Source organism: Pristis pectinata, chromosome 3, assembly GCF_009764475.1.
Source record: "Pristis pectinata isolate sPriPec2 chromosome 3, sPriPec2.1.pri, whole genome shotgun sequence".
Lineage (NCBI taxonomy): Eukaryota > Metazoa > Chordata > Chondrichthyes > Rhinopristiformes > Pristidae > Pristis > Pristis pectinata.
This window is the reverse complement of record NC_067407.1, coordinates 12,754,208-12,781,259: the sequence shown is the minus strand read 5'-3', so window position 1 is coordinate 12,781,259 and position 27,052 is coordinate 12,754,208. Positions and strand designations below refer to the sequence as shown.

Here is a 27,052-nt window from a genome sequence, read left to right as displayed (position 1 = left end):
CAACAGAAAGTAGCAGCACTTCCAGTCACATTCCCTAATGCAGCAAACTTAGAACACAGAACACTACAGCACAGAAACAGGCCCTTCCACTCACAATGCATGATGTGAACATGCCAAATTAAATCTCTTCTGCCTGCATGACCCATATCCCTTCATATTCATGTCTCTATCTAAAAGCCTCTTGAACACCACTGTCGTACATGCTTCCACCACTACCCCTGGGAGCACATTCCTGGCACCTATCACTCTCAGTGTTATCACTCTCAGTGTTAAAGCACATCACCTTTAAAATTTTCCCTCTCACCTTGAATGCATATCATCCAGTATTTGACATTTTTACCCTGGGAAGAAGACTCTGACCATCTACCCTATGTATGCCTCTCAGAAGTTACACATAATTGTTTCATCGTATATATTAACCCAAGTTTGTCCAACCTCTGCTTATAGCTCATGCACTTTAATCCAGGCAGCCTCCTGGTAAATCTCTTCTGTACCCTTTTCAAAGTCTCCACAACCTTCCTGTAATGGGGCAACCAGAACTGTACACAATACTCCAAGAACAGCCTGATCAGTTTTATACAGCTGCAACATGACTTCCTTACTTATACTCAATGCCCTGACCAATGAAGGCAAGCATGCCAGACACTTTGTTTACCACCCCATCTACTTGCATGGCCACTTTCAGGGATCTATGGACTTGGACCCCAAGAACCAAAGTGAAGGTCTTGCCATAACATACTGCATTTTCTACATTTGTTATATTAAGGTCACAATAGAGTTTTCCAACACAATCCAGTTATTAATGGGCAATAGTAACTTGCTTCCTCCCCAGTTGTGAGATGGCTGAAGATCAATAGTCCTGTTAAAGGATCATCGACTTGAACCACTCTCCAATTCTCCAAAGATGAAACTAAAAAAACCTGCAGATGCTGGAAACCCTAAATAAAGAGAAAATGGCAGAAAAACTCAGCAAGTCAGGCAGCATCTAGGGAAAGAGAAACAGTCACTCCTGAAGTAAATAACAGAATTATTTATAAAATCAGAGAGATCAGGTCAAAGCCCCTTCATCAGAAATGGGAAAGAGAGAAAGCTGTGCAGTGGGCTGTGCAGGAGAGAGAAAATGAGTTTGTTTCAAGAGTGACATTAAACTAACTTGTTTTTCTATTTCCCCAGTTGTAATGAAGAATCTTCAACTTCAAATATTATGTTACTCTTTCCACAGATGTTAATTGATTGCTAAACATTTCCAACATTTTGTGTTTCATTTCAGATATCCAGCATCTGTAGTATTTTGTTGTTTTTAAGGATTTAGAATAGGGTCAGTGCAATAACATAACACATTGCTTGACACTAGACTGTATTGATAATTGATCTGTGGTTGGCCTGTTGTTTAAGATCATAACTTCATCATGTGACAGATATACAGTGGCAAAGAACTCAAGGGTAGTCAGTGTTCATCACCTTAAACTGATCACAGAACCAAATGACATAGAAGCTATACATGCCTACATATTGACACTGAAAACATGCAGAACTAGGACTTTTTTTATATTTATATATGTGTGTGTATATATGTCAAAGCATCTATTTTCTTGAAGGAAATTCACCACTCACAATGGGCACTAGATGGAGCCCAAGTGCTATTTTAAGTGCACTTATTTTACATTCAGCAAATCAAGAATGTGGTAGCTAGAAGAAAAATTAAATACCTACATCATTTCAAGTATTGGGGCATTCACCATCACATGAAACCAAAAGCAACTTCAGGACTTTCACCTGTGTACTTTAAAACAGAAGCTTAAAGTTGTTAACAATAATTTAGAATACCTCCACCCCCTTTTTAGGTTGCAGCTCTTCCCATGGAATGCAGGGGAAAATCATGAACTGACATTAATTCTTACTAAGTAGTCCTGGAACCCAAGGCCCAAGTGAGGTTTTACTGTGGTTCTAAGCCACAAGTTACTGCTTAGCAAACTGTTCCTTAAAATCTAATGCACTACAACCGTTTTACATAAACGTCAAAATACAAGGGACGAAGAAGGCATGCCAGCGGCTCTAATTCATTAGGAGTTTGAGAAGATTTGGCGTCACCAAAGAATCTCTGCAAATTTCTACATATGTACAGTGGAGAGCATTCTGACTGGTTGCATCACCTCCTGGTATAGAGGCTCCAATGTGCAGGATCGAAAGAGGCGCAGAGGGTTGTAGACTCAGCCAGCTCCATCATGGGCACAACCCTCCCTGCCATCAAGGGCAACTTCAAGAAGCAGTGCCTCAAGAAGGCGACACCTAAAGAAGGCAGCATCCATCATTAAGGACCTTCACCACCCGGAGCATGCCCTCTTCACGTTACTACCATCGGGGAGGAGGTACAGGAGCCTGAAGACCCACACTCAATGTTTCAGGAATAGCTTCTTCCCCTCTGCCATCAGACTTCTGAACAGTCCATTAACCCATGAACACTGACTCATGATTCCTCTTTTGCACTATTTTTCTAACATAGCAATTTTTGTCTTTCATTGTACTACTGCCGCAAAACAACAAATTTCACAACCTATGTCAGTAATAATAAACCTGATTCTGACAGGGATGTTAATCATGCAGACATTCCAACCTTTTATACTTTGTATAACGCTGTGAGAATTCTTCAGTTTGATTGTTCAAGTAACTTGATTACATCATCTAGTCCAGAAGAGGGGTCTTGACCCTAAATGTCATCTGACCCTCCATAGATGCTGCCTGACCTAAGTTCCTCCAGTGCTTTGTCCATTACTGCAGATTCTGCAGTCTCCTGTGTATCTTTGATGACATCATTGCTACTAAGCACCAGAAATTCTTTCAAACTGACAAGGCATTGGAAATGATTAAGTCCTCACCTCACAATTGTTAGGTCTTTGTGGAAACTTGATGTCAATGCTAATTGGCAATGTTTTACCATTGCAGATTCTTGGTCATAATGTCAACAACACTTAAAAATACTCAATTTCCAGCCACCTAAAACGACAATTTTATAGGTTGTCATACTCTACACGAACCAGATTTCCTTCTCCAAACATGACTTTTTGTAAGAAAAACAGGTAAAACTAGATCCAAGGCTCCTTAGGAGTGTAAACTGGACAAAATGTGACACTCAAAGAGTGCAAGCTGGTCAAAACATGACACCTGGACTAAGGAGTAGCAATTACTATAGATGACAAAATGCTTGATCAAAGGAGGAATATCTTTATAAAAATGGAAGGAGCAAAACAAAAAAGTTTTGGGAAGTCAAAATGGCAGATGTTGGAGATGCACAAATAGTCAAATAGGAGATGCACAAGAAGCCAGAGTTTAAAGGCATTGCAGGTCTACCCTTTTGTATCCTCTTCCAGTATTTTGGACTTTGCCATAGGTATGATAGCAATACATTCCAATCTGAGAAACAAAGTAAATCCAAAAATCTTGCATTATAAAACGTAAATTTCAGCATATTTTTTTTAAAAAGTGTTGTGTCCACTTAGGGAAAAAAAGCATGCCAGCTAAGCTTCCCATCCGTACCCAGTCTGAAACATTTCTTGACATTTCTATTATTGAAAGTTTATAATTTTAACCATGAGATCTGGTCATGACCCAAACACCACCTATTTTTTGAAAAATCAGTGTTTGTCTCCAAGAGCAACTTGCACAACATCCAAAGCTTCGTACAGGAATGTCAAAGAAAATCTGAGTCACTTAAAAAGATATTTGGACAGGTGACCAAATGTTAATCCAAGTCAGATTTTAAGGAACATCTCAAAGGAAAGGAAAAGCTGTTAAGTGAAATCTATCTTAGGAAGGATGTACTGATATTGGAGAGGGTTCAGAAAAGATTTACGAGGATGATTCCCGAAATGAAAGGGCTTACTTATGATGAGTGTTTGTCGGCTCTTGGACTGTATTCATTGGAGTACAGAAGAATGAGAGGGGACCTCATAGAAACATTTAGAATGTTGAAAGGACTGGACAGAGTAGATGTGACTAAACTGTTTCCCCTGGTGGTCGAGTCCAGGACTAGAGGGCACAATCTTAGAATCAGAGGGTACCGGTTTAAAACAGAAATTAGGAGAAGTTTCTTTAGCCAGAGGGTAGAGAAATTATGGAATTCTTTGCCACGTACAGCTGTGGAGGCCCAATCACTGGGGGCGTTTAAGGAGGAGATAAGTATCTAATTAGTCAAGGTATCAAGGGATATGGGGATAAGGCCAGAAATTGGGGCTAGATAGGAATAGTATTAGTTTAGCTCATGGAGCAGACTCAATGGGCCGAATGGCCTACTTCTGCTCCTTTGTCTTGTGATCTTGTGAAAACAATCCGACTACCGAATGAAGTGTAAAAATCAGGTCCCTGTTTGACATAGGGATAGAACATTACAGCACAGTACAGGCCCTTCGGCCCACAATGTTGTGCCAACATTATATCCTGTTCTAATATCTATCCAACACTTCCCTCACACAGTCTCCCCCTTCACCCCGCCCCCCATTTCTCTATCATTCATGTGTCTATCTAAGAGTCTCTTAAATGTCCCTTACGTATCTGCCCCTCTAACCTCTGCAGGCAGTGCGTTCCATGCACCCACCACTCTGTATAAAAAAAAACTTACCCCTGACATCCCCCTTATACCTTCCTCCAATCACCCTCGTGTTAGCCAAATTTAGTCTGTTAATGAGTCCAGGCTACAGGCAGAAAACAGAAGTCAAAGCAAAGATCTAACTGGCAATGATTTTAATGAATGGTGGAATTGGCTCATGTGGCCTATTATTGCTCCCATTTTGATGTTGTATATTAAGCACATTTTTGAAGTTTGCTTTCATGATTAAATTTAAAGAGCAAAATAGTTTTCTCTAACATCCTTGTTAATAATTATTTTTCATTCAGCTTCAATAATAATGGATTATTTGGTTTTTATCACGTTGTCCTTTTTGGGCAATGCTGCAATTCACCGGTGACAAAGTACTCCATTGGCTGTAAAGTGTCCTGAAACATCCAGGGGCCATGAATGGCACAGTATAAACACCCAAACTTTTCTTAGAGAGCATCAGCAGCTGAAGGCACAATTGCCATAAATGAAGCACTGCTCAGAACTGGAGATACAGACAGAAAACAGCTGTAATATTGGATAGTTCATGCTGGAGGACAGAATTTGGAATGCCTAAACAACAGTATGTGGCAATACCCAATTTAAGCAGCATGCAGAGATATTTCATTAGATGCACTGAGGCTAGTTGGAGAGGAGGAAGACCACATGATTCAAACTAGTTATAATATTCCTTCAATGTAAAGATTGGTTTAACATAATGAAGTAATGGCCCAATATCAGTAAACTCAATTCCCTTCAGAAGTTAGATACAATACATTAAATCCATAAAGAATGCATCTCTGGTCAAAATTGCCAATTACCCATTATGAAAAATATTTTAATTGAATAGACAAGGGACAGCGATTCCTCATTACATATTTATCATTTCTGAACTTGTAAGAAACCAGAAACGTACATCCTTTCCAAAACACTCAATCTAAACTTAACTGTAACAAAAATAAACAAAACCAGCACAGTGGTGTTGCTACCCCACAGCTCCAGACACCGACTGGAGGATACACTCTATAGCCACTTGATTTCCCCAAACTGTTCCAGATTCCTCCCACGTTCTAAAGATGTGCTGATTACAAGGCTATTGCAAGTTATTCCTAATGTAGGTGGGTGCTAGGGAAATCAGAGTGGAGTCGACGGGGACGTAAGAGAGTGTTACAGTGAAAGGGAGATGAGCTTGTAAAGTCTTAATAGGCCGAATAGCCTCATTTTATATTGTGAGGAAATGAGAACCGACAGTTCATATTTCCAAAACGAACGTCAGAATTGAACATTTTGAAGTTAATAGCTAAATTATGACAAAGGATGATGCCTGGAACATTATTCTACACCTTTACCTCCCCCCCCCCCCACTTAAATTCAACACTATGTTTTAAGTGTTTTTTCTATTTTTACCGGTACTTCCACCTAACAAAAGCTCCAGAGCAAAGCAAACAACAAAGCAAAAATACTAAACCCAATCATTCGGGGCCGATATGAGAGCTTCTGTGGTTGCAGTGCACGCACTTAATATAATTTGGGGCGGCTACTGAGCGAACTCTTCGTGGGAGATTGGTTTCCTTTTGGATACGTGAAAGCAGGCATCTACTAGGAAACAAAACGTTGCCGGAGGGGAGGTCGTGCACCGGGATGAAGTTAATGATAAAGGCAGAAGGGAGGCACAAAACAGGCGGTGCGGACACGAGGTTTTCACCGCAACCACCGGTCGCCTGGACCTTGAGGGGGGCCGGCGGCCATTTTAGGGCAGGAGCGCGGCCCCCAGGGCCCGATGGAGAAGGCAGACAGGCCACTCCAGCCTCCCTCAGCCATTCGCACCCACATGGAGCGAGGGAGGCGGAGGAACCGGCCGGTCGCCCACGACGGGAAGGGGAGGCCCCGAGTCCCCGCGGCGCCACGAGGTGCGGCGGGTAAGGAAAAGAAAATGGAGGAGGAGGAGGGAGAGGAGGAGGGAGACGAGGCGGCCGCTGGATCTCCACGTCCTTCCCCTTGCCTCTTACCCCGCAGCCCGTCCGACTCGGTGGAGTTCCAGCCCCGGTTCGAGCCTCGCAAGCCGTCGTTGTCGCTCATGCCCCAGCTGCGGCTGCTGCCCCTCAGGCCATCCATGCCTCCCCCGTCCTCACTACTGCCGCCACCGCTCGGTGAATGGCGCCTTCCTCCGCGGTCCGGCACACTAATCCTTCCGTCGCACGGCGAAGGGCGGGCTTTGGGAGGCCGGGCACCACCTCCCTGCAGCCCGCAGAGACTACCTCAAAACATCACACCGGCCTCGGGTCTTAAATAAATACACCGCATGTATTTGTGTGTGAAATTTCTGCTACTGGACGTTGAGGGGCTGAGTCCGGTGGGGAAGCCACTCGAACGACAGAGGGTGCATCACTCGAGGGAGCCATGAGTGGCAATGGTGCCACCGTACAAAAATGTGTTAACACTACTGAATGTATTGACCAAAGGACACTAAGGATGTAGAGTTTTGCACTATTTATTATTTTGTATCTAAATAAAGTTTATTTTTGAAATTAAAAAAGCTGTCCAATTGGTTCCATTGCCCATGCCCTGAAAGCTATTCCTTGTCTGATTGTTTTGAAATTTACTATGTAAATAAAAATAAAAACATAACCCAGTTTAAAATAACGCGGTTTCCTTTGTTGTATCGACGATTATCTAGTAGAATTGAATAATCCTTCACTCAGTTGGTGACAAGGGGACAGAATTTAAGATTGCACCACCTTGTTGATGTCTGTTTCCACTTCAACAAACGTGTAATTTCTTAGGGTTGGGGAGAAGGTAATTTTAAGCTATCAACTAATACAGGTTTCCAAGGGAAACCAATTCTCACTGGGGGTAGTGACTGCTAATGTTCGGTTCAAATGTGTTTCGTATTTCCCTGTCTAACCTCCGATGAGCACAGTCCTCGAATGTTCCATTTAAGCATAGAATATAGAACACTACAGCACAGTACAGGCCCTTCAGCTCACAATGTTGTGCCGACATTTTATCCTGTTCTAATATCTATCTAACCCTTCCCTCCCATTTCTCTATCATTGATGTGGCTATCTAAGAGTCTCTTAAATGTCCCTAATATATCTGCTCCCACAACCTCTGCCAGCAGTGCGTTGCATGCACCCACCACTCTCTGTAAAAAAACTTGCCTCTAATATCCCCCTTATACCTTCCTCCAATCACCTTAAAAGCAGTTGGGACATTATCTGGTGTTAAAAGCACTATATAAATACAAATTGTTGTTAAAGGTTATTAAAATCATTAGATTCTTCAGAAGTCTCTCGGGGATAAAAATGACTCACTTCACCAGTTCAATGGGTTCTGAAGTGCAGGTGTTCACAGGCTCCATGACAGGTGGAGCAGGAGGACCTTAACAAAATGGGTAAGTCGTTTGGGAGATGGTGTGTTCCTTCTGCCATTTAATAACAATAATAGCATATTTACTCCCATATGGTGTGTGTTCTGTGCACCAAATCTTTGTTACTTTCATAATATGAACTATTAGGAGCTAGAGGATAGATAATGATTCTCCAAAATAATGTCTTGACATTATTTATACCCACTTGCAAGAACTTAGGAGCCACAAGAGACTGCAGTTGCTGGAATCTGGAGCAACAAACAATCTGATGGAGCAACGCAGCAGGTGGAGCAGCATCTGTGTGGGGAAAGGAATTGTCGATGATTCAGGTCGAAATCCTGCTTCAGGACTTAGGAGCACTGCTTAACATCTCATCAGAAAGGTGGCCCTTCCAAAGTACCATTAGTACTTTAGAGCAACAGCTTATATCTGCATGCTCAAATCTCTGGAGTGGGGCCTGAAATCACAATTCCTGAATCTTAAGTGAGAACACCATCAACTGAGCCACATTGACCACCACTATTGAAAAGAGTGCATAAGACTGAATTCAAACTAGCATTGAGAAAGAAAGAAATTCACATAGTGTTCTACCACTTTGCTGCAACTCAAAAAAAATGTTTATTTCTTTAAAGGCAGTTAGAGTATTGCCTAATGTGCCACTACCAATACATAAGAATAACGAACACACTTAAGTTGAACAAATCTACATAATTTTAAAAAATACAAACTGAATGCTAGAAACAAAAGTGAAGTAGCTTGCAGAATTTGCTTTTACACTTAAGTGTTCAAAGATGTCCAGAGCCTGTTGAACTATGTATATATAAATATTACCTGTGTGTTGGTGCACATTTTTGCATATATTAAAACTTATTTTTCTTAAATGAAATGATCCTCAAAGTACGTCAGCAAGTCCAGCAGGCAGTGTCAAAAGATGGACTGTTTCTTTTAGGAAAATGTACAAGGGAATTAGTCAATAAAATATTTACTCTATTCATTCCTAGTCATTTAAATTTTTGAAGCAAATTAATAATCACAAATTTGGATTATGTATTACATGTTACTGCAATTTTGAAGTGTAATGAATCTTTGAATGTGCTTAAGCAAATTGCAGCATGAACTGTCGAGCCTCTTTGTAGTTTTCAGAAAATATTTTCTTCTAATCATTTACATTATGAATATCCAAAGATAAACAGTGCAGATATCTTGGATACAAACTTTTACTCACGTCATATTTAAACAAAAATGACTTGCCTTGATTCCTGAGCCGTTAGGGATAACAAGATTACAATTAGTTATTTATAGAGTAATTGTAATTTCACTGAATAATCTCTAAATTAGTGAAGATGGACAAATTAACCAGGAGCAGCACTTCAAACGTTTCAGAATGGGAAGTGAAGGAAGCTATAACATAGCCTTGTTCAAAGTTCCATAGATCACAATTTACTCATGCACTCAGATAGAATTGTTTATCCACTGCTATTGGTGTAATTATCTCAACACAATTAATTTAGCCAGAATTGTAAAAGTGAAGGGTTTGTGCTATGCAGTTCTTATCAAATAAAATCTCTCTCCTAAATCTTCCTAAGAGATCAGACCACAAATGGAGCCGTTATTTTTGTAATTTTTTTTTAGCTCATATACTGGAAAGTTCTCCCAGAATCAGATTATTTTAAATCGCAATTGAGAAAGGGCAGTATCACCACTTAACAGAACAGTTTACACAGACAGTTCTTGGAACCACAATCTGGCATGAACAGATATTTTGTAAAGTCACACTCAGCATTAATCGTGCTGAAAACCACTTGATCATTTGCAAGATTACTGGCTGAAAACTGACATGGCACAGTACTCTTTGGTGAATAAATGCTGGCTCTGGTGGCGGTTAAAATAATGCTGTTCTCTATTCTGTCATTATAGTTGCTTATTAACTGTGTCTATAGTTGGCATTAGCTGACTACCTCAGCCTTTAGTCAATTTGAAACAGGCTTGTCTATTTCGATGCAGAACAGATCTGATTTCTTTAGAACATTGCAGCAACAGAACTGGAGAAAAGTTCTCTAAGTAACAAAAATTGTCTGTACAAATAACACTTTCCTTACATAAACAAACTGAACCATTATCATAAATGAGTTTTGACAAAACCTAGTGATTAACTTTAACTAAGCCAATGAATAATGTAAGAGTCCTGGGAAAAGCACAGCAAAGATGCACTAAAATGATACTATGAATAATAAGTTACTGCAACAAAGGAAGAGTAAAAAAAACCTAGGTATTTCTTTCTTTGATACAGAAGGGTTAGAGTAGAATAAAATGGAAGTTTTTAACATTATGAACTGTCTTAAAAGGGTAAATAAGTTAAAAAAATGTTTCCATTGATTGACTATTTGATATACATGGTGTCACAGACAAGATTATCTCAAGAATAAATGGAAAGTTAGGGAAATATTTACATGCTGAGGCCTAATGTAACATAAAATGCATTCACATAGTTTACCATGGAGTTAATGAAAAGAGGATTTTATCTATATATTTGGAGAAAGAATTCAGCAATGTGAAAGGAAAATAGATTAAGGGTTGGTAACTCCAGGTGAGGAATATATTTTCACAGAGCTGCAAAGGGCTTTATGGCTTCACTGAGTACTAAATAATTTCTAACGATTCCAATTTTCTTTGATAAAATATGTTCTACTGCATTGAGAAATACTGTAATGTGAAATAACACACAACATTGAAATAAGAGCTCCCCAAAGTGATATGTCAATGTCGATGAAGGAAGAAAAGAATATAATTCATAACTGTACACAAGCTCTGGATTGCTGACACTTGATGGTTGAGTGGCCATTGCTCACTATTGATTTTCTGAAGTACTGATATGACACAAGAGGGGCATTCAATCTCTCAAACCTGTTCTGCCATTCAATTAGATCGTGGTTGAGCTCTCTTTTAACTCAATTTCCCACTTTGGTGCCACAACCATCCTTTCCAAACAAAAAGTCTATTTCAAGACAAAGGAAGTTTTCAACTGACCTACGTTAGTATTCCAAATTTCCAATATACTTTTTGTAAAGAAGTACTTTTTTAGCACTCCCTCCGCCCACCATCGCCCACCACCGCCCACCCCCCCCCCCCCCCCACCTCCATTCCATCAAGTACTTGTTATCACATCTGTGGAAAAATCTGCAGTTCCCATATGGGCCTCAGCAGCCATCTCAGTATCCACAAAACTCAGGGGACCAAGTCATCCTCAATCTCAAGGGACAGCCTAAGAAGAAGCAGCAGTTTTTTGACAACACAAGTGTTGAGGTTCTGTCCACCTGTTCTACTCATCCACCAAAGGAAATATTTTCTCTCCATCACCTCTTTTAAACGCTTCAATCAGATTATCTCTTAACCAAATAAATACAAGCCTATCTATGAATTTAATCATTAAGCCCTGGTTTCATTCTGGTGAATATGTGATGCAACTGCGAGGCCAAAATATAATTTTCTTGGTGTGCTGTCCAGTACTAAATGCATTACCCTAGATGGCATTTAGCCAAAAGCTCTGTATGGCAATATATAACTTCCAGCCATTTGTAATCAAGCTCTCATGGAATATAGGACAATATTCCATTAGTTGTGCAATATATTATCATATGCTGTAATTAAGGGAAAAAACAATGCATCAATTCCTTTGGCCTGCAACGGACTAACATTCCCATTACTCTATAAAGAAAACATTATTCACACAGTAAAAATTCAGGCTCTATGTTCACAGTTTAATAAATGAGTAACAGAGTAATAGATCAAAGAAAGCAGGATCTACCGTCAAATGTCAAAACAGGAAACTTATAATGAAGCTACATATATATACACACACACACATACATATATGTCTTTACTTGATCTAGATGTGACTCCAGGCCCACAGCAATGAGGTGAATCTATAGGTTGTAAAATGATAACATTTTGCTGTCATAGTATATCTCAAGGCTGCTGGTGTTATAACCTATGGGTTCCAAGTTGGGATCTGCAAGTGGCTGTACAATGTACACTGTCATTATATGCACACAAGTCATATGCTCTCTCGTCAACCCTAAGATGCAAGTCTCAGTAATTCTGGAGAGGGATGCGGCAATGCTCGTTATCAAAAGCTCACTTGTCAGGGTAATATATTGGAAATCCAATTAAGGAAACTGATAAAACCCACAAGGAAGTAAATTTTTTGTCAGAGTGTTGATTAGGGAGATATATGACATTGGGCAGCTATGATGGCCAAAATGATTTTAAATTTCTCAACAGTTCAGAACTAACCAACTTCAGTAAGTATGACAATAAGATGGTAAAATTGCTTTCAAAGTCCCCAAGCAGAAAAATAACAGTACCAGAATGACGATAGTGCCTACCACTGCTTGCCATCCAGCATTTCACAGTCTCTTATGTTCGAACAGTTTACCAGAACTCACTTGAGGATGGTCATTGGTCAAGGTCGCCTGCATGTGTGGGACTGTACCCAGCACAGGCCTCGAGGATAGAACAGAAAAGGGAAGCAAAAATAGGAAGGGAGAACAAAGCAAAATTTATCTTATTTGTGTTTATATACATCAGAACATAATGCAGATAATCTGCCAACCATATCACATCTTTCATTGAGGTAAATATTAAGTTGTTCAATTGTAAATTTGAATTGGTAAAGATTCAACTGCTGTTACCACTTCATTACAGATTATCTGAATTGGAAATCATTAAAAATGTTTAGTGAGGTAATACTATCACATTAATTTTTGCCAAGCACTATACCTTTTGCATTCTGTCCTACAAAAGACTTTCTTCTCTATGTACAATTGGCTTGCCAACTTCTATTGATCACCAATGAATATAGCATCCCCGTCTATAAATCCATCCATTTCTTTCTGAACTGCCCCTATCTCTACCAGGTCTTCAGTTTTTATTTATCCTCTGTCCTTCTATTCTACCACCATAGAATTCCCTTCTCTCCATTCTGTGGCAAGCCTTAGGTCTGCACTTTGGCACGTTGCCTTAAATGCATATATTGGTACTTCTAAGCTTTTTCAAGGAGTGCAATCTATTTGGCCTTTTGATCTCCTCTAAATTTTCTCCTGCTATGCTTGGCACCTTTTTGTGACCAGTATGTATTTTTAGATATCTCACTGCAATAAAAGTACAAGAAAAATGAAATTGTAGTTTGAAAAATTATCTTGGATGAATTTTTTTAAAATGCACAGATATATTTGAACACTATTCACACCTGATATAAAATGCATCAAAAATAGATTATTTAACCACAGTATTTAAATATATTTGCAGTTCACTTAGATTCTCTGTTTATAAATTCTTCTCTGACATCATATGGCAGTGTGTTGAAAATGTCCTCTTCCACATTCAACTGACTCCTCTTCAAACACTGGCACTTTCCCAATTCAGGAGGCAAATACTGCAGTTTGTTCCCTTTCAGCTCTAATTGGCGCAGCTGTATCAGATTTTTCACCTTGGGTGGAATGCAATTCAAAAGATTATGTGAAAGTATTAACACTCTAAGCTTTGTACAATAAAACAATTCCAAGGGTAATTCAGACACTTTGTTACTCTCAATGTCGAAGTAATGAAGATCCTCCAGTTGTTCTATCTCAGAGGGAATGCTTGTAATATTATTATGACCAACATCCAGATGTCGTAGCCGAGTGAGTTTAAATAGATTTGATGGAAGAAAACTAATGTTGTTTTTAGTTAAATACAGCATTTCGAGTGAGCTAGCTTTGACAATGTACACAGGAATCTGTGTAATTTTGTTGTAATGAAGCTTCAATGTGGTGAGTTTGCGAAGGTGTTGGAAACTAGCTAACTCTTCTAAGGTCCTCAGGTTGTTGTCTTTGAAGTCCAATTCTTGAAGATTGCTCAGGCTAAATACGGCACTTGGGATTCGCTCTAGATCACAGCTGTATAGCTTAAGAACAGACAGGCAAAGCATCTTTCTAAGGCCATTGAGCGTGGTGAACCTTTTGCCCTGATTGTCAATAGTGACATGCTGAAGATGATGGGCAACATCAATGACTGCTGCAGGTATTTTGGTGACATTTGATTTTAGATGCAAAGATTTAAGCCGTTCTAAGTCACACAATGACTGCAGGACAATGGAAGATTTGTTGTCAATTAACAAATTGCCTTCAAGATACAGTACACGGAGATTCTTAAGACAATACATCCATTGTGGTATTTCATAAGCATTTGCAAACCGAACTCTTAAAATTGTTATTGTATCTTTTAAAAATGCAAGTGCTCGGTTTTCTACTTTTATTGTACAGTTGTACACCCAGAGTTCTTGGAGTGAGGTTTGCTGTGAGATGGCTGCACTAATTGAGACGTCTTTAATAAATTCCAGCTTTAATACTTCCAGGTTATAAATATCATAAACACTATTAGGAATACCAGGCAGCATAAACAGATGTAATTCAGTTTTGTTGTCTTCGTTAGTAACTATACGTTGCTGAAGCTTCTCATGTGTCCATTCATAACTCAAGTTCAGTTGGCGAAGTTTGTTTTCACTGACATCAGATAGAAACACAGCAAACTTCCTGGCATACAGTTTATCATATTGGTCAATAAGATGCAGCAAAAATGCAAAGTCATTTTTCACATCTGGAATATCATCAATCCCAGTTTCTTCTCGGACGTATGCAAATGAGTATTCCTTAAGCTTAAAGTAAAAAATCCAGTAGAGCGTGTAGATGCACGTTATACAATAAATGAAGATAACTGCAACATACACAATGGACAACATCCTAAATATCCTCCAAAGACCATGAATGCAGAAAAATTCTGTGAAGCCTGTGATATGAATTCTGTCTACACAGTGGACAATATGTTTCATCTGAGGAATCCGAGTTACAAAGTAGGCTAGAATGAGAATCGTTTGAACAGAACGTAAAACAGTCTGTCTTATGTACATCATATAAAGAATATGACCTTCTTCAGTGTGAAGTCGAAACTTCTTGACCTTTTCAAACAATGCCTTTGCTTGTTCTCCTTCCTTTTTGTCCAAGATTTTCACTGCAGCATGGCCATAAACACCGCCCCCAACAGTCTTGAAAGTCTTAGAGGGAGGCTTGCACAAAGACGCTTGTGGTTCATTCTCACATATTGTGTCATTACTGGTTTCCTTGTCCCCCAATAAGAGGGCAGTATCAGAAGATTGTTGTAGGTTTAGAGAGCAAGAAACAGATGGTTCACTTGATAAAACTGTTCTTTGTGGAATCTGTAGATCAGAATCCTCATAAACAGTTTCTGAAAGTGCCTTAGTGGTCCATTGAGAATCTAAACATTTTCCAAGGATTGATATGAAATGTTCAATTTTGGAACTTGTTCCTGGAAATTTGAACCAGAAGTTACTGCTTATCAAAAATATAAGTGTGTGAATGATAGCTATGTAAGGGAAATACTTGGAATACCACTGAATTGCATGGTCATAACAATACTGATCCATTAGATTGTACTGTTCACGGTCCAGGTCAGTCTTAAATCCAGAGTCAAAACTATTTAATTTACGACCTTTGAGGGCACTTTTGTTCCATTGCATGGTGGCCATCAAGAAGCCTTCTGGTACAGGTATACAGATTATCTTGTCTGTTGATATCTGCTTAAATACAGAAAAGAATTATGCCATAAAATAAAAACATCACTAAAAGATCAAATGCCTCTCCATCCATTTTGCTGATTCATTGTATCAATTAATCAATTTTAAAGGCTCACTTAGAGAAATGCACACAATTGCATTTCTCCTCTACGTTGGCGAGACCAAGCGTAGATGAGACAATTGTCTTGCAGAGCAATCTGCACTCTGTCCATAACGGTCATCTTGAACTTCCAGTTGCACATCATTTCACCGCCCCTTCCCATTCCCACACCAAGCTGTCTGTCCTCAGCCTTCTCCACTGCCAGAGTGAGGCCAAATGCAAACTAGAACAAAAGCACCTCATATTCTGCCTGGGTAGCCTACAAGTCCAAAGGTATAAACAATTCCAGGCCAACCACTCCTTCTGTGTTCCTTTTCCACCCCCACCAGTTCATCAAGGGTCTCTCGCTCTTTGTTCACCTTTTACTTCCCTCCCCCTCCCCATAACCTAGAGTCATGTTCCTCCCACCGCCTGATTCCATCTGCCCATCACCCACATACCTATCTATCTGGGTTTCTTCTCCTGTGGCTCATCTTTCCTACCCTCTCCCCCACTTGGTTTTCAAATGCCCATCATCCTTCCCTTATCTGGTTCTACATATAACCTACCAGCCTCTGTCTCTACCTTTCCCTCCTCCCTGCCCCCACTTGACTCTATCCACCTCTTTTTTTTAACATTTTCGCCTATCACCTACCCGCTCTCCCTCCCCACCAGGCTCCATCTGCCCATCACCCCTCATCTGGTTCCACCTATCACCTTCCATCCTCTGTCCTGTCTCTCCCCCTCACTTCTATATACCGGCTATCTTCCCTCTACACTCTTAATCCTGTTACAGGGTCTCAACCCAAAATGCCGACCATCCTTTTGCCTCCACAAAGCCTGCTTGACCCATTGAGTTCTTCTGGGAGTTTTAGCTACAGGTTCTAGCATCTGCAGTCTCTTGTGTCTCCACATAATTTCTCACAATGTTATGCACAAGTATTTACATCGTCTTGACATTTAGTACAATATAGAGAAGAAAAATAACTGTGTAAAGATCAGATAACTTGCTATAGTTGAACATTAATGTATTTAAAAATTCCCAATTGTATTCAATACACTGGGTTGTGCCGTACACGGCCCACTGACCACACACACTGCTGCAGTGCCAGCCTGCCTGGACTTACTTTTTCAGGAGCTGGAGGGCAGAGAAAGTTGCCTACCCACACCCAAAAAGTAAGCCTCAGGCATAGTATAGCGAAACCCTGAGGGACTGATACTATCAATAGCATCTGAACTGTTTTTATAAGTCTCTGAAACACTTAAAAACTATTTGACTTGATTTAAATAATTAATTAAAGCCTGGTTCTGGCTAGGCTTTAATTAGTTAAGGCATGGCTAGCTCTGGAGCACAGATCCGTTGCTTAGGATCTCCTGGCTCTAACCGTAGGTGCTTTCTAGCTTTAAGTAACATAAGTTTCACAAGTTTCACTATATCTGGGCCTGTTTTTGTTCTGTGAGCAGGGGACAATCAATGGCTTAGCATACGTTATGAACGCAACTCTATTCAGTACCTAGCCACAGTAAGTATGGTTGAAAAATAAACAAAATGGTAGATGCTGAAAATCTGAAAGAAAGACGGAAAATGCTGGGGATACTCAGAAGAATGGATGAAGGATCACTGACCTGAGATGCTAAATCTGTTTCTCTCAACATATCTGTAGTTCCTCTCAGTATCTATGGCTTTCTATGTTGCATCATTGTGTGAATTGTGTGACAATGTTATACTCAGATGATAGTTTGAAGCAGTATATGAATAGTAACAGTGCTGCTTTAACCAAAGTTGACACATTTTACATTTTATTGAACCCATGTAAATATAAGGGTTAGATAGATCTTAGAGCAGGATAAAATGTCAGCACAACATTGTGGGCCAAAGGGCCTGTACTGTGCTGTAGTGTTCTATGTTCTATATACATTTATCAATTATAGGAAATAATTAAAAATTACAATTGATTCAACAGATTACAATTACCTTTTGTTTACTCATGTTTTATATTGGCATGTGAACTCAAAAAAATTGCTTTTTTTTACAAATTTCAACCACAATTCCAAATATAAATGCTGCTGGAGATAATTTATTCAAGTGGACAATCAGGCAAACTAGGCAAATACAGTGTCCCAAAACAAATGCATTAAAATGTGTGCAGTTTCATTATCAAGGACAGATACATTATTTGGTCCAACTATGTCTTTAAATTGACTGGAGACACAAGAGACTGCAGATGCCAGAATGGGGAACAACAAACAATCTGCTAGAGGAACGAGGAAAGTTCAGTCAACACTTCAGTCCTGATGCAGGGATTCAACCTGAAATACTGATAATTCCTTTTAGGAATTGTCGATATTTCGGGTTGAAACTCCGCATCAGGACTGAAATGTTGACAATTCCTTTCCTCTCACAGATGCTGCTCAACCAGCTGAGTTCCAGCAGCAGATTGTTTGTTGCTATTCAAATAGTTCCATGCAGTGCAGATGCATTAGTCACAAATTGGCCATATGTGGATCATATTCTGCTCTTTATAATAATGGTAAAACTGTAAATATTATACCTATTGATGATTTTATTCAGTCTATATCTAGAAATATAACTAAAAAATTCTGCTCTATTATTACATCAAAGATAATTTTCAGAAAAGTTTGAGTGCACACTTGATAAACTAAATCAATTAGAGAACTATTGATCATTCCAAACAAAACATTACCTGCAATGTGCCTCCAAAAACTGCTACCATAAGCATCAAAATAGTTAAATAATCTGTGAAAACATCCCACCATGGCTTTAAGATCTTAAATGTTGTTCGTTGATCTCCAAAGTATTTCAGCTCAACCACCGAAAACATTTCTAAAGAAACAAAATAAAAATGCTATTTATACAAATCACTGTCATAAAACAGTCTATTCTAAGACTAGTGATGTTTATCTCATTTTATATGGATCATTGGAAAGGCCACATTTTGAATATTTTGAGCTAATCTGTTGAAGATTTGGAGGCATCGGAGAATGCTAGAAATTGGAGTTTTAAGCTATGAAGTGACTCACAAAACTAATTTTTAACTTGAGAAAAAGTAGATTAGTGAACAAGAGACTAGACCTTGAAATACTGAATAGAGACTGTAGCCACAAATTAACCTAGACTGGAAATCCAAATCTGCAGGATGATTACAAAGCATAATAAAACCCAGATAAGAACTCAGCACAAGATTATGTTCCCTCCATCCCCAAATCACTAATAAAGGGAACAGCTAACCAGTCAATGACATTATTAAATAAAATTAACACCAATTTGAATGAATATATTGTTAGGTATGGAATTGAGAGTTAAGGATTAATGAAATCAAATCAAGTCTGGTACAAGAGGAGTCCTGAACTGTTGAGACAAGACATATGTCATTTAAAGATGCTAACATGAATAAAGTATGACCCAAGTTTATACAGGTATTCTGAGGTTTTCCCAATTTTGACTTGATTGGAGGGAGATTTAAAAGATGGATTGAATTGTGGAAATTATGTTACCAAATATGCAGATAATATTTTCCTATGTGAGAATATCATATGATGTGCTGAAGCATTGCTCACATTACTGGGAATATTGTGGTCAAAAAATTGTTTTCGCATTGTGGTCTATTAAAAGTAATCTCACCGGACAGACAGACAGAACTTGTACAATTCATTGGATCATAAACTGAAGATTGCACAAACATACCTCAGTATAAATTTCTATGTAATGTAGGTAACAAGTTCAAGCAGTGCCACTCCATGAATTGTACAAGTTTGGCCCAACTTACCCACAATTTTGATCACAAATTTGCCTGCACATTTGATTTGAGGCCATAGCGCAAAGGGCTTACATGGGGTGAAATTTGTTAACTGTGCTCAAGAAAGTTTCCTCAGGCAATATATAGCATGCTCTACCAGGGAGTGGGCAAAGCTTGACTTACTCTTGGGAAATAGGGCAGGTATCAGTGGGAGAGCACTTTGGGACCAGCGACCATAGTTCTGTTAGTTTTATATTAGTTATGGAAAGGGACAGATCTGGTCCATTAGCTAAAGTTCTAAATTGGGGGAAAGCAATTTTGGACAGTATAGACAGGAACTTGCAAAAGTTGATTGGAGTAAGTCATGTACGGGCAAAGGGACTTCCGGCAAGTGGGAGGCTTTTAAAAGTGAGATAACGAGAGTTCAAGGTCTGCATGTTCCTGCTAGAGTGGGCAGGAGTAGAAAACCCTGGATGACGAGGGATATTGAGGCTCTGGTTGGGAAAAAGGAAGCAAGGGTCATGTATAGGCAGCTGGGATCAAGTGAATACCTGGAGGAGTATAGGGGATGCAGGAGTATATGCAAGAAGGGAACCAGAAGGGCAAAAAGGGGGCAACAGATAATTATGGCAGAGAAGATTAAGGAGAATCCAAAGAAATTTTATGTAATATTAAGGGAAAAAGGGAGAGAATAGGGCCCTTCAAAGACCAAAGTGGACATCTATGTGTGGAGCCACAGGAGATGGGCAAGGTCCTCAATGAATATTTCTCCTCTCTTTTTACTGTAGAGAAAGACATGAAGGCTTTGGAACTTGAAATAATAAATGGGGATGTCTTGAGGATAGTCTGCAATACAGCAGAGAAGATGCTGGATGTCTTAAAATACATAATGGTAGATAAATCTCCAGGGCCTGATCAGGTATATCCAAGAACACTGTGGGAAGCTTGTGAAGAAGTTGCGGGAGCCCTGGCTGATATATAGGCATCATCATTAGCGATGGGTGAAGTGCTGGAAGGCTGGTGGGTGGCTAATGTTGTGCCTTTATTTAAGAAGGACTGCAAAGAAAAACCTGGGAACTATAGACCAGTAAGCCTAACATCTGTGGTAGCTAAGTTACTGAATGGGATTCTGAGGGATAAGATATAAATGCATTTGAAAAGACAGGGATAGTCAGCATGGCTTTGTGCATGAGAGATCATGTCTCACAAATTTGATTGAGTTTTTTAAAGAAGTAGCCAAGAAGGTTGGTGAGGGCAGGGTGGTAGATGTCGTCCATAGGGACTTCAGTAAAGCCTTTGATAAGGTTCCGCATGGTAGGCTGCTATGGAAAGTCAGATCGCATAGGATCCAGGGAGAGCTAGCTAATTGGATACACAACTGGCTTGATGGTAGGAAGCAGAGGGTGACGGTGGAAGATTGTTTTTCGGACTGGAGGACCGGAGGACCATGACTAGTGGCATGCCTCTGGGTGCTAGGCCCATTGCTATATGTCATTCCTATCTACGATTTGGAATAGAATGTACAAGGGACAGTTAGATGCTATTAAAATAGGTGGTGTCATAGACAGTAAGTGTGGTTCTCAGGAATTACAGAAGGATCTTGATCAGCTGGGTAACTGGGGTGAGGAATGGCAAATGGAGTTTAATTCAGATATGTGCAAGGTGTTGCATTTTGGGAAGACAAATCTGGGTAGGACTTTCACAGTGAATGGAAGGGCCCTGGGGAGTGTTGTAGGACAGAGGGGCCTAGGAGTACAAGTACATGGTTTCCTGAAGGTAGCATCACAGGTAGACAGGGTGGCGAAGAAGGCTTTTGACATGGTGGTCTTCATCGGTCAGGGCATTGAGTATAAAGGTTGGCATATTGCTGCAGTTGTACAAGTTATGTTGCAGTTGGTTATGCCACGTTTGGAATACTGTGTTCAGTTTTGGTCACTGGGGTCACTATAGGAAGGATGCCATTACACTGGGAAGAGTGCAGAAGATTTCCGAGGATCTTGCCAGGACTCGAGGGACTGAGTTATCGAGAAGCTGAGCAAGCTAGGATTTTATTCATTGGAGCATAGGAGAGTGAAGCATGATCTTATAAAGGTGTAAAAAAACACGAGGGGCATAGATAGGGTAAATATACACAGTTTTTCCCAGGTTTGGGGACTCAAGAACTAGAAGCCATAGGTGAGAGGGAAGAGATTTAATAGGAACGTGAGGGGCAACTTTTCACCCAGAGGGTGGTCCTTATATGGAAATGAGCTGCCAGAGGAAGTGGTTGACGCAGATACACTGGCAACATTTAAAAGACACTTGGACAGGTACATGGATAGGAAAGGTTTAGAGGGAAGTGGGACGAGCTTGGATGGGCATCTTGGTCGGCATGGACCAGTTGGGCTGAAAGGTCTGGTTCTGTGCTGTATGACTCTAAGAGATTGTCATCGGCTCAAAGGACTTATAATGAATATTGCAGAACAAGTGATCTTCAGGATAATTAGCAAACAAGTCCACTGAATACCAAAATTATATCTATGTCTATGTATGTGTATTGGATTTGTGTATTAACAGCTTTGTGCATGCATGTATATCCTGAACAAGTTCCTTTTAGAGTCAGGTTACAGGCCCTTCAGCCCAACGAGTCCATGCTGAACAAGATGTCCATCCAAGCTAAGTCCCACTTGCCCACTTTTGTGTTCATAATGTTTGTCTCAGCATTTAACATTGAAACTATCTAACATTAGAAATAGAAACCATTCATGGAAATAGTTGCTTGTAATTATGTAGACGTGGACTTTGGCCAGTGGCATAGTTTTGATTGTCTCTAAATAAAAGCAAACACAAAATAACTCAGGGAATGCACTGGCTCCGGCGATATATCTATCATTCAAGGTCATGAAGTATGACTGGAGGTATGATGCTTATACATACTTTGGAAATATTGCATTACCTTTAAGAGGCAGAGGTCCATGCAATTAAAAAATTTAACTCAGTTCTGTGCTAAGAGCTGTTGGGAAAGAAGTAAGACTGTTTGTAAGCAGGTACACAAAGTGCAGAAGTACAAACTAGTAGTATTGTTGTAAAAGCAAAACTCATCGGTACTGCCCTTAAGTCTATTCAGGGCAACCTCCTGCCTGGCTTTTATGGAACAGTCTCATGTCAATATACCCCTGAATGCAGCCTTGTAAGTTGGTTAGCTGCATATTTTAAAAAATGCCCCCACCACCTTTTCCAGGGTTGAGCAATGAATGCTGACCAAATCCTTGGGATAAATTAAACCTTTTACTTATTGCAAATTTGACAGGCCAAATCTTGTACCCTATCGTTTTAACTAGTCAGTGAAGGCTTTCACTCTCAAAATTTTTTTTGAGAGATCGCATGTAGCAATTTGATCTCATATATTGTGCAATTACCTTTACTATTTCTAGATTAGAGAGAATTGTGATTAAAGAACATCATTACTGTTCCTGCTTAAGGTTCAGTAATGCCATAATTAGAAATAAGTGAGGACATTCCATTGGTTTCAATATCTGCAGGGAAAAACTATCTAATTAGAACCAAACTATTTGGTATGTTGACATTTCACAGACCATAGTTTTCAGAAAATTGTTAAGATTAATCATGATCTTGGGCTTGTTGAACTACCTTGACTCCTGGTCCCCTTATACCTCCATTTAACAGGAAAAGGTCATTCAGTCCCTCTAACCTATTCCAACATTTGAATTTGCTTCTGAATGCCATTTATCTGACATGGCTGCTTAACCTTTTGCATCCTTTCCTAATCAAGATCTATCAATTAACAGAGTAGGTGTTAAAATTAATAGACAAACATGGTCAAATCCAGCCATGCGCACAATGATTCTCTGCATTACCTGGGTGACTGTAATCCATGCTGTATCAATGCATTGTATAGGCAGGTAGGCATATGCAGAGGGAATTTTGGGATATACAGCATAATGTGCTATGCAAGCACTTCCTAATAATGTGCTGTCTTAAGTTCATATAACCCCCTAAATGGGGATACATACAAGGAAGGGCTAATATATTATGTAGTCTTAATATACACAGTCTAACTTCTCGCTGCCTCAGTAAAGCAGCCAACATAATCAAAGACCCTACCCACCCTGGCCATTCTCTCTTCTCCCCTCTCCCATCAGGCAGAAGATACAAAAGCCCCAAAGCACGTACCACCAGGCTCAAGGACAGCTTCTATCCTGCTGTTATTAGACTATTGAATGGACCTCTTGTACAATAAGATGGACTCTTGACCTCACAATCTACCTCATCGTGGCCTTGCACCTTATTGTCTGCCTGCACTGCGCTTTCTCTGTAACTGTAACACTATATTCTGCATTCTGTTATTGTTTTCCCTTGTACTACCTCAATGTACTGATGTGGTGAAATGGTCTGTATGGATAGTTTTTCACTGTATCTCAGTACATGTGACAATAATAAACCAATTTACATAATATTAGATAGTTTTAGCAACTATATATATATATACATACAATATTTATATATATTTATGTACACATGAAGTATAGTAGTAATATTTGTAAAATATTAGGATTATAGATATAATGGGAGGAGAGAATTTGTAAATTAATAGTCCTGCACAAGCCTTGAACTCTTAACAGCTCATTCAGGAAGTTGCTCCTTTCTGATCCTTTACATTTAATGACTTTAGGGCTTTTTCTGCTCCATCCTAACGCGTATAGAAATAAACGTGTACAGCAAACCCACTGCCGCCTCGCCCCCAGCCGCAGGCTCGCTCCCAGCCCACTGAGGAGCCGCGCCTCCGCGGCCGTTAGCGCGCTCCCGCGGGCCGGCGATTCAAACAGTCGGCGCGTGCCCGGAGGTGGGGGTAGTGGGGGGGGGGGGGGTGGTGGGGGAAGGTTGGTGGAGGCGGAGACAATTGCCGACGCGTACTGAGTCGGCGCAGAGCGTGCCTGGCACCGACAGCTGTGATGACTTGAGTGAAGGAGACGCCATCTTTGTTACAGTCACGGGGATGATGCAGCATTTGGCCGGCGAGCTGGTCTTCTGGATGCGAGTCAGAGCACTATCCTTTCTGCAGCTGTTGGTAATGCAAATCAACATCGACCTGTAATAATGGCATCTTGGAATGCTACAGCACGGTATACCAAAAGGCCAAATAATCCCAGGGTCACACAGCACAGAAGCAGATTCTTTAGTCCATCGAGTCCATTTGCACTAATCCTACACTAATCCCATTTTATCCTCCTATATTTCCTTCAATTTCCCCCCCCAAGTTCTGCCACTTACCTACACACTGGGGACAATTTACAGTGGCCAATTAACCCACACATCTTTGAGATATGGGAGGAAGCCGGAGCCCCTTGGTGAAACCGAAGTGGTCACAGGAAGATTGCGGAAACTCTGCACAGACAACACCCGAGGTCAGGATTGAACCTGGGTCACTGGAACTGTGAGGCAGTAGCTCTTCTGGCTGTGTGTCTGCGCCACTGCATTCTACTGTTTCGTTTATCCAGGAGTTAGCTTGCATTAGGAGAGTTTTCAAGATCTCCTCAACCATCTTTGACCCATGTGTCCTTAACTCCATGCCACAGTACACTGCCTGCCACAATCACGGTACCCTCTCAGCCCAGCAAGGGCCTGAAAATACCACCCAAAAGATGAAAATCAACAAGGTGTCTGGAGCAGTTCAAATCGCCGCAGAGGTACTAAAACATCATACTCCTGGCATGAATTTGTGATCTTATCTCCCGCGCGTGGAAGAGGAGAGCATGGCAGGGATCTTGAAGGAGTCATAATGTCCTATTGCAGTATTATGGAGAGGTCTCTCTGCAGGCTGCCAGAGTGCAAGTTAATGCACAGATCCTCGCCATCTGCCTCCTCTCAATGGCTGAAGAGCTCCTCCCAGATTTGCAATGCAGATTCCTCCCACCAATAGAATCAAACCCAAGATAAATGTATGCGTTTTTTTTTGTCTCTGAAAAGTCTTTGACTTTCTCAATCACAGAGAATCCTTTTAAAATTTGTCCATTCTACATTTGCTGCATGATGACGTGCAAACCATCATCCTAATCCCAGGGTGTAGAGCCAAACCCAACCAGAACTGACTATATATATGGGAGTTGTATCAGTTTGGGCCACACTACATCATGGCATCTTATTACTTTTTCCAGGTCAGGATGATTTGCTTAGTATTACAGCACATAGAATCATACAGCAGGGAAACAGGCCCTTCGGCCCAACTCGTCCATGCCCATCTAAGCTAGGCCCATTTGCCTGCTTTTGTTCTTTTTCAATCTTTTTATTAGTTTTCAAATTAATACGGATTAATATATAACATGTAATACAAAGAGATCAGGAGAACAATCATGGCATAGATAATCATAAAGAACAATAAAATATAAAATAATCTGTAGATCCAACCATCTCTTAGTAAATGAATATCATATAAAAGAAAGGAAAAAGATTTACTATGTATATAAAAGAAAAAAAAAACCCAAATCAATAAGAAAAAATTATAAACAATATATTAAACCAAACTAAACTAAACAGAAAAATTTCAAAAAAAAAGAAAAAAAAGAAAAAGACTGGACTAAAATTTCTCAGTAGAAACAGAGCAATATTATGTCGTCAACTCCGTTCCTCTAAATTGGAAAGTTATTGAAAGGGGATCTATATCATGTGAAAATATTGAATAAATGGACTCCAAATATCTTCAAATTTAAGCGAAGGATCAACAGTACCACTCCTAATTTTTTCCAAGTTTAAACATGATATAGTTTGAGAGAACCATTGAAAAGTAGTAGGGGGTATTGGATCCTTCCATTTAAGCAAAATGGATCGTTTGGCCATTAATGTAACAAAGGCAATCATACGGTTAGCGGAAGCAGATAAATGGCCAGACTCTATCCTTGGTAATCCAAAAATTGCAGTGATAGGGTGAGGTTGTAAATCAATCTTCAATACATTTGAAATAATGTTAAAAATGTCTTTCCAATGTTTTTCCAAAAGAGGACAGGACCAAAACATATGTGTCAAGCCACATTCGATTTACATCTGTCACATATAGGATTTAAATGGTGATAAAAACGAGCTAGCTTATCTTTTGACATATGGGTCCTGTGAACTACCTTAAACTGTATCAAAGAGTGTCCGGCACACATTGAAGATGTATTAACTAAATGAAGAATTTTCTTCCATGTCTCTGAGGGTAAAGATGTCTGGAGTTCGCTTTCCCATTCATTCTTAATTTTGTCCAGTGATTCTGGACATATTTTCAGAATTAAATCATAGATTATTGCTATCAAGCCCTTCTGATAAGGATTAAGACCTAAAATTTTTTCCGTAATTTCAGTTTTGTAAGGTGTCGGAAAAGAGGGTATAGTAGCTTTTAAAAAATTTCTAAGCTGCAAATATCGAAAAAAGTGTGATCTAGGCAAATTGTATTTGTTAGACAATTGTTCAAAAGATGAAAAACAGTTATCAATGAATAAATCACGAAAACATACTATTCCCTTCCTTTTCCATATGGAAAAAGCTGAGTCAACTCTGGATGGATGAAAGAAAAAATTAGATTGAATGGGACTTGACAAGTTAAATTTATTCAATCCAAAAAATTTACGAAATTGAAACCATATTGGTA

General features: G+C 39.8%; 2 protein-coding genes across 2 annotated transcripts in view; both read right to left on the bottom strand.

Annotated features, from left to right (window-relative positions):
* Positions 1 to 8,810, bottom strand: part of LOC127568954 (DBIRD complex subunit ZNF326-like) — a 30,654-nt gene extending 21,844 nt beyond the window's left edge. Inside the window, exons 1-2 of the mRNA XM_052013228.1 lie at positions 8,793 to 8,810; positions 6,601 to 6,829 (exon numbers count right to left, since the gene is read on the bottom strand). Coding sequence (XP_051869188.1) covers positions 6,601 to 6,829; positions 8,793 to 8,810 — 247 coding nt within the window. The remainder of the gene's footprint in view (positions 1 to 6,600; positions 6,830 to 8,792) is intronic.
* Positions 8,811 to 13,269: 4,459 nt separating this feature from the next.
* On the bottom strand, positions 13,270 to 18,513 carry LOC127568953 (volume-regulated anion channel subunit LRRC8C-like). The gene is made up of 3 exons (XM_052013227.1): positions 18,376 to 18,513; positions 15,219 to 15,591; positions 13,270 to 15,149 (listed from the first exon to the last, which is right to left on the bottom strand). Exons 1-3 carry the CDS (start codon positions 18,511 to 18,513, stop codon positions 13,270 to 13,272), a joined length of 2,391 nt encoding a protein of 796 aa, XP_051869187.1.
* Positions 18,514 to 27,052: the final 8,539 nt, after the last annotated feature.

Coding starts and splice junctions, on each gene's coding strand:
- LOC127568953 (XM_052013227.1), bottom strand. CDS start 18,513: ATGTTTTCGGTGGTTGAGCTGAAATACTTTGGAGATCAACGAACAACA. Junction 15,592..18,375: donor TTTTTGGAGGCACATTGCAG/GTAATGTTTTGT, acceptor GTATTTAAGCAG/ATATCAACAGACAAGATAAT. Junction 15,150..15,218: donor TGTTTATGAGGATTCTGATC/TACAGATTCCAC, acceptor ACCTACAACAAT/CTTCTGATACTGCCCTCTTA.